Source organism: Calcarisporiella thermophila (assembly GCF_041956535.1).
Source record: "Calcarisporiella thermophila strain CBS 279.70 unplaced genomic scaffold VTP21scaffold_30, whole genome shotgun sequence".
In the NCBI taxonomy this organism is placed as follows: domain Eukaryota; kingdom Fungi; phylum Calcarisporiellomycota; class Calcarisporiellomycetes; order Calcarisporiellales; family Calcarisporiellaceae; genus Calcarisporiella; species Calcarisporiella thermophila.
Window position 1 is genome coordinate 122449 of NW_027192220.1, and position 7768 is coordinate 130216.

General features: G+C 39.7%; 3 protein-coding genes and 2 non-coding genes across 5 annotated transcripts; 2 read left to right on the plus strand and 3 right to left on the minus strand.

Moving 5' to 3' along the window:
• Window positions 1–821: 821 nt before the first annotated feature.
• Window positions 822–1532, minus strand: VTP21DRAFT_7483 (uncharacterized protein; the record flags this gene model as incomplete). The annotated part of the gene is made up of 1 exon (XM_069398229.1): window positions 822–1532. The coding sequence occupies one exon, from the start codon at window positions 1530–1532 to the stop codon at window positions 822–824; it is 711 nt and encodes a 236-aa protein (XP_069246481.1).
• A 246-nt stretch (window positions 1533–1778) lies between these two features.
• VTP21DRAFT_7484 (uncharacterized protein) lies at window positions 1779–5057 on the minus strand (the record flags this gene model as incomplete). Its single annotated transcript, XM_069398230.1, has 3 exons — window positions 1779–2176; window positions 2613–2974; window positions 4960–5057. The coding sequence occupies 3 exons, from the start codon at window positions 5055–5057 to the stop codon at window positions 1779–1781; spliced, it is 858 nt and encodes a 285-aa protein (XP_069246482.1).
• On the minus strand, window positions 4124–4196 carry VTP21DRAFT_t321. Its single transcript has one exon. It is a non-coding gene; the product is annotated as a tRNA-Ser (tRNA).
• Window positions 4279–4351, plus strand: VTP21DRAFT_t317. The gene has a single exon. It is a non-coding gene; the product is annotated as a tRNA-Ala (tRNA).
• A 184-nt stretch (window positions 5058–5241) lies between the features above and the next one.
• VTP21DRAFT_7485 (uncharacterized protein) lies at window positions 5242–6574 on the plus strand (the record flags this gene model as incomplete). The annotated part of the gene is made up of 4 exons (XM_069398231.1): window positions 5242–5436; window positions 5501–5725; window positions 5792–6112; window positions 6176–6574. The coding sequence occupies 4 exons, from the start codon at window positions 5242–5244 to the stop codon at window positions 6572–6574; spliced, it is 1140 nt and encodes a 379-aa protein (XP_069246483.1).
• Window positions 6575–7768: the final 1194 nt, after the last annotated feature.

Genomic DNA, 7768 nt, shown 5'->3' on the forward strand with positions numbered 1-7768 from the left:
AAACTAACACGGGCCCGGTCGGGGGAAGGTTAGTGTAGTGGACTATCCCTGGTATGCCGATGAGAACGGCCTGGGTTCGAATCCCACTTCTCCCACCATCACTTACTCTTAGTTTGTGGTGCTATCCACTTGATCAGAAATTGAGTCCATTATTGAAAGGATCCCTCCTACGATAAGTACTGTCACAGGGTTCGAATGGTAGACAAAGATCTTTATGAAAATAGAAGATCGGTGAGGATCCATAAGCGAATGGACTCGTATATAAATAAGAAATCACAAATAACTCAATATGGTTTTCACATGACTAAACTTAAGATATATCTCATAAACACAATAAAACGACTAACTATCAAAAATAGTAAAGGATATTAACTTTATCTCGGTAACATAATGAGCTGAGTTAATCCTGTTACAAGTACAAAGATTACATCGGTTTCACGTACATGCTATTCACGACAACTACAATACACGCATATCAATTGAACGCCTATCGATCAAGGACCTATATCTCGTTATGTTAAGTCCATTGACATTAATTTCATGTAATATATGGAAATTAAATAAAAAATTTCCATTGCCCTATAGGAAGTCACATAGGGAAAAAATAGGGAAAACATAGGGGAATAATGTGGAAAACATAGGGAACACCTCACTTTCCGTATGATTTCCTGATATTTCCTATAATTTTTAGTGGTTTTTATATGGATTTTTATATGGGTAAGGATTTGGAATTTTTAGAAAAATTAGAGGAAATATTAGGAAATTATTGGGAAAATGAGGTGTTCCGCATGTGTTCCCTATGTTTTCCCTATGCCCACTTCTTATAGGGTTGATTGATCCCGATGGATTTGCCATAACACCGAATCGAAGGTGATTTGAGCCGCGTGTCTTACTGTCCTTGGGGCTTCTGGTAGGTCGCCAAGTACGAGATTCCTGGGGTTCAGCACCTGAGTGTTTAGGGGGCCTAAGATGGTGTTGATACACCTCTCCGCCCAATGCCACACTGACGTGAGTTCGGGACATTCGAAGAAGGTGTGACGGATGGTGTCCCTCGGAGCGTTACAGCGGGTACATTTCGGGTCATGACCAGGGAATGTCGAGTTTGTAATTACACGCTCTACGCGGATTCGCCAGCGTAGTGTGCGGTGTTTTGGGAGTGTTGGCCGTTTTTGGATGGAGGTCCAGACCTTTTCCCATTCCTTTGCCGTGGATGCAGCATCTGGCCAGGATTGGGGCGTCAGCGTTTCTGGTTCCGGAGAGCCATTTCGCTGGAAGTGCCTTCTCCGTCGGATGGAGTATTCCAGGACGGGCGCGCCAGCCAGGTGACAAAGGTGAAGTGGGAAACGAGGAGGCGGATGTTGTCGGGGTATGGCAGAACATTTCGTGATTTTCTCTACTAGGTTGGGGGGCAGGATAAGGTATCCGTGTTCCCATTGTAAGGAAAAATCCTTATAGCGACGTTCGCACGCTCTTTTTAGCCTTCCCATGGGTTGCGCGGAGTATCTACGCTCCATTTCCGATTGTATCGGCATGTTCCGCTCCAAAAAGGCTTGTCGCCGGAGTGAGCTGCATTCAATTCTTTCTCTATTGATAAGGAAGGTTAGGATATCGTTTAGTAGGTACGATGGTGTTGGCGGTTTCGGCTCCTCAAATTATCGATCTTGTTCTGTAGTTAAAGGGCATTTGTACAGGGGAAGAGACAGTACATCTGGAGTTGACCAGTTGGGTGACGCGATCGGGCCGCCTTCGAGAGTGCGCCACTCTTGATACAAGTTATACTAAAATCCCCCTTTGCGTTTGAGTTTGGCACATGTGAAGGTGGTTGCGAAGATGGACATCTCGTATCCGAATGGAGCGTACATGCTCAAGATATTATGCTTCAGAATGCTTGCCCACAGAGGTGTTTTTGGGTCTTGGTTAGGCCTTATTAGTGACTCTGCGAACTTTGGTATCCATGAGGCAAGTAGGGCTGTTGTTTGGTGGCGAGGGAGAATGAGTCCAAGCCCACCTTCTTCTCGGGATTTTGCTAGCAATTTGAGACTGATTTGCGGGCCACGTCCATTCCATAAGAACTGCCGTATTATTTCGTCCAGCTCTTTGAAGAAGTATTCAGGTGGGCGTATAATTGTGGCAACGTACCATATTCGGGACAATAGTCGAGAGTTGATCAGGTGGACTTTACCGAGGAGTGAGAGTTTCCGAATCCTTCATGATTGGATCGTTTGTCTCAGCTTTGATAATTGACATGTGTAATAAGCCTCACTTGGATGGTCTGGCATTTGTGTGGGCTTATCTGCTGTCGGAAGGTAAATTGGGATGCCGAGGTCGGTAACTATCTCCCCTGCTGGAATGTATTCACATCTGGGCTTTATCGAGGTGCGAGCATGTTGGAGAACGACCAGGCATGATCTAAGTCTGGATAGTTGTTGTGTTACGACGGTTATTTCATACTTATACAAATATGTATAAGCAAGTATCTTATCATCATTTTTAGTCATCATCTCCTATTCTATCATATATATAGGATATGCTTTCTATCTTTTGAATTCTGTAGTGGTGTGTGTTATTTGTGTTATCCCTTCTATCTGTCTTCTTTCCTTTTATTAATATACTCTTAATCAGTTCCAACAGAGCACTTAGCGTGGGAGCGACCGCTTCCATTTTGTTGATGTTGACTTTTGCGTCCGCAGCTCTCGAGTATATGTCGAGGATTTGAAACAGGTGGTCAGCATCTTGTTGGTCTACAACTCCTAGGGTCAAATCGTCTGCGTAGGCGAGCGCTTTGAGGGGTCGTTGTGGTGCTGAAATGGTAATGCCGCGTATCTTGGCTCTGATTGCGGCGAGTAGAGGTTCAACTGCGATGTTGTATAGGTATGGAGACAGTGGATCACCTTGTCGAACTCCTCTTGTGATAGGAAATGGAGCCGTTAGAGAGCCATCTATGCACACTGACGCTTGAATGCCTTCGTGTAATCTATGGATAAAGGATCGAAATCGCGGGCCAAATTTGAACTTCTCTAGGCACCTCTGTATCCATCTTGTTTCCTGAAAGTCTATGTGACTTCCTCGCGCAAAAACCAATTTTCCGGTAACCAATTTGTTACGGGAGAAAGGAGTTTTGTGTGGAGGGGTGTCCGGATCTTGATAAAATAAGAAAATTTATCTTTATAGTTCAGAGAATTGGTGTAGAACATTATAACAAACCGAAGGGTTTAAATAAGTCAAGAAAAGTTATACGTAAAAGTAAGAGAAATAACGAAATCGAGAGGAAATTAAGGGTGTCGAAATCCTTGTTATACATGTCGTGCTATCACGTTATTTTCGTCATGATACTCGCGACTATTGCACCTTTACCTTACGCTAACTCGTGCTACACTCTCGATTTTTTTGGGGGGGGATTTATGGATCTTTATTGAAAAGTATCCTTTTAAGTTAGTATAGTGCCTTGTTAGGAGAAATACATGTAAGTAGTGGTTGATCGTATGAATACCATCCTATTTTTCAAGGACGGTATTATACAAGAGAGGAAAAGAATATGGACTAATATAGAAAGAAAGAAAAAAAAAAGGAAAACTAGAATGCGGGTGGTAGGGTATTCGGCAAGGTCGTATTGGAGCTGAGTTTTGGTTGAAGGATATTTCGTCTCCTTGGATTTGTATCAAACTTCCCTTACACCAAAGCTCTTGGAAATCTTCTTTCTTATCCTTTATGGACGCTGACCATCATTTGGATCTCACGATTTTTTGCATTTCGTGGCCTAGTTGTTCAGCTAGCGCTATTTCACTTGGTTGTGCGTTATCCATTATCATCGATAATCTTGATCGATAGATGATCCAAATTGCTGTGCTACACTCTCGAGTCTTTTTTTTTGATCAATCAATGGAAACTTTTATTTAATTTCCATATATTACATGAAGTTAATGTCAATGGACTTAACATAACGAGATATAGATCCTTGATCGATAGACTTTCAATCGATATGCGTGTATCGTAGTTGTCGTGTATAGCATGTACGTGAAACCGATGTAATCTTTTGTACTTATCGTAAGGGCGATCTTATCAATAATCATGACTCAGCTTCTGATCAAGTGGATAGCAGTCACAAACTAAGAGTAAGTGTTGGTGGGGGAAGTGGGATTCGAACCCACGCCGTTCTCATCGGCATCCCAGGGATAGTCCACTACACTAACCCTCCCCCGCTACACTCTCGAGTCACTTGTGACTGTCAAGGTGACTTGCCCGTACCAAAAACCAATTTTCTCGTAACAGATTCGGGCTGGGGGACTAGCTCAAATGGTAGAGCGCTCGCTTAGCATGCGAGAGGCACCGGGATCGATACCCGGGTTCTCCAAAGCAGTGTAATTTTTTGGTCTTTGAGTACTAAATTTTATGTACTTTTGTAAATAATTTACCAATTCTCAATTGTTTCATTTTGCTTCACACATAGACAATTTAACTCTAAAGATTTCAGTATGTTTTCGAGGTTTTATCTGATTAAAAATACAGTTGGTGAGTCTCGGATTGTTTTACTGGATATTTTTTGAACATACACGACAAAAGCATAAATTCTGAAGATGGGTTAAATTGGCTAGATTAATTTAGCTAATTTGTTCGGCTATGACTATAGCCTTACTCTAACCACATCGTAGTAGACTACAATGAATTTTCACATAAATGCTATTTCAATAGGCTAAAAAAATGATAAATGAAACCATCACTTAGAAATCTCAGTGTAATTGAAATATTTTGATTAACCTATTGTAATTCTGTGAAATCTATCTAGCAAAAAACAAATGGTTTCCCTTTGCGGATTTTAAAATATGCTCAGGCTTGTGCAAGTGCAAGTTTCAGCTGGATAGTAGACATTAGAAACTTTCTTATGCATAAAGTTTTCTTAGTTCAAATCATATCTCTAAATCCCGACAAGAATAATGATAGATTCTATTCAAGGTGACGAACATGGTCGGTAGTTTGCAGTTATTCTGCTCTTGGCAGTAGTAGACAAAGATATTGGCTTCCACCTGAGGATTAATTTTTGCCGAAGTTGTTACTAGCATTGGGTGTTCTATGAACAAAAAAAAAACTCTCTTGAATCGCTTGTCCTTCAACGTAACTAAAAGTGTTTTTTTCTAACTCTTTTTATATTTCATTCACCCGCGGTGATACATAACAAGCGTGAAAACCTAATATATAATAATCCACCCTCTGACATTTGGAGCTCGCCTTATCGAAAAAAAAAAAATGCCATCGGATTGTGAGGCATTAGTAGAAGGTGAAAATGAGGGTTTAATGTCAACACCTCATTCTGATGAGAATCCAACCCGGGCAAAAAGTTCTCGAAAAAACCTGCTCATAGTTTTTTTCTTATTAATTTACTACGTCTTGTTGCTTGTGATATACAGCGGCGTAAATCTTGGAGGCATTTTCCGGCGCTCGGTAATCTAGATCTTAATACCCTCTTCAAACTGTATTCATAGCTTAGCCTATTTTTACAATACAGTCACACTACTCGAAGAATTATTGTCGTCTCTACAGTTACAGTGGCAAATGCTATACTGCTTCGGATATAGAATATGAAGATTTGGATTCGGAAGTATGCTTAGGTGAAAAATCCAAAATACTTCGAGGTGAATGCTCCGCTTCAATTCCTTGGAATGAAAAAGTTGAATACACGTTTAAAGGTGAAAAAAGTAAAATCCGCATTGATGTTAGCTGCTTGATCGGAGTAAGACTCATGTGCAAATTCTTATTTATTCTCCCATGCTGATGATTGCTGAATTTCTTTTAACAGGGTGGCAATGTTGTTATAAAGAATTCAAACGATGTTTTCCAAGCTGGCATCTCCTTTCATGTGCGTGCCAGTCAACAAGAGCTCCACAAAAAAATAAATATCACAGCCCAAAAAAATCAAGAATCTGATACAAATAATATACATGTTTTTGCAGACAGCATTGGGCCCGATACCTCGTGTGTGAATGTTGATATTACGATATTACTTTCCAATAAAACGGAACTCCTCGAAATCGACTATCCGAATGCCAACTTTGATATATCTGGAGTGCAAATGAATACTTTGAACCTAGATGCCTATAGGGGCAAAGTGAAGGCTAAGGTGATCATAGGTGTGATGAATTTTGAAGGATAATGAAATTGTACCAATAATGAATATCACTAGGATCTTGCTCTGAGTTCATTAAGGGTGAATATCAGGCGTGGTGATATAGAATTCATGTCAACGACCACCGATTATTGTAGCATTAGAACGGGGAGTGACAAATTGAAACTTAATATCAGCCCTACCAATGGCCGCAATGCGTACTATTTTATTGAGAGTAATAACTTGGAAATGAAGATTCCGCGTCACCGTTATCAAGGAAGTTTTGCTATCACTTCCTATGACAATGTGAACGGACCAGCATATATTGGTCCCAACCACTCGGATCTTATCATTACGAGAAATCTGACTGACGATATATCTGGAAGGGTGTCTATCAACGGTTATTATCAAACTAATCAGACAGATTCAATTTTACAAATATACTCATCAAAGAGTTTTCAGCTGAATTTTACTTGATTCTAATTGTGATAGTTTTTGAATAATATCGGCATGATATCACTATTAAATAATAGACATCGTATTTATATCTAACCCTTCTTCCAATACATTAGAATCTAAGAGTTTTCATTGCTCAATCAGAGTTTAATGCAGTAATACTTGAGCAAAACTATTACCAAAGCGCTTACTGATTTATAATGCTATTTGCTTAAAAATCGCATTGCATAGATTATAGACTCTATGTGCTAAATATTTTCTCCCTAAATCTGAAACTTCTAAAGACAGAGACTAATCAGTTGACAATATCGATATAACTCTAAGTACTAGTATGCTATTTCTTAACAAAAATTTCCACAGCATACTGTACTTGAAAACACTATTTTTTTTTTTCACCATCGGGAAAGGATAATATTTAAGTAAGTAGACAACATTTTATTGTGTTCGTACTACGAAGCTATCCTCTACTCTTGGCAGCACTTTTTGTATTATTATAGCGCAACCTTTTGAACACGTGTAACAATTAGAATAAGAATTTTAGATGTACTCAATGGCTCTTTTTATTCTCAAACCGCCATGACTTCGGATTATGAGGCATTACCGGGATTGACAAATGAGGCGGATGTGGGCAATGTTTGTTCGAATGTCCCCTCTAAGCGGCGAATAATGTGACCTCGAATCATCTTAATGACCTTGTTTTCCTTGCTAATATTGGTATTTGGTTGCATGTATTACTTCAACTTCGTAGAAAACCAGGTAAATAGTTGACTTGGTATAGAATAGCTTGCTGTTTAATCATGAATCACAGGAACATAAACCATAAGTATAATATTGCTCTATTCTTAACGTAGCAGGAGGATTGGGATTGGTCTCAGTATGATAGTGATTTTTGGAGTATAAAATGTTGCACTAAAAGGGATTTACGTTACTATTCTTCGAGCAATTCCACAACTGAGAAATCTACATTTCTACAGGATAAATGCCCCGCCTTAATTCCGTGGAATAGCAAATCTGAGCATATTTTTAAAGTTGAGCAGCGCAATATTAACATCGATGTGAGCTGCTTGGTGGGGGTAGGTGATATACTAAGAACTTGTAGTTAAGTCATTGCTGTCTGATGAAAGTTATATAGGGGGGTAACGTCATAATAAAGAAATCGAATAACGCCACGCATGGTAGTCCCTACAAAAAGTCTTTTTAAGGAAATTGCTTAGA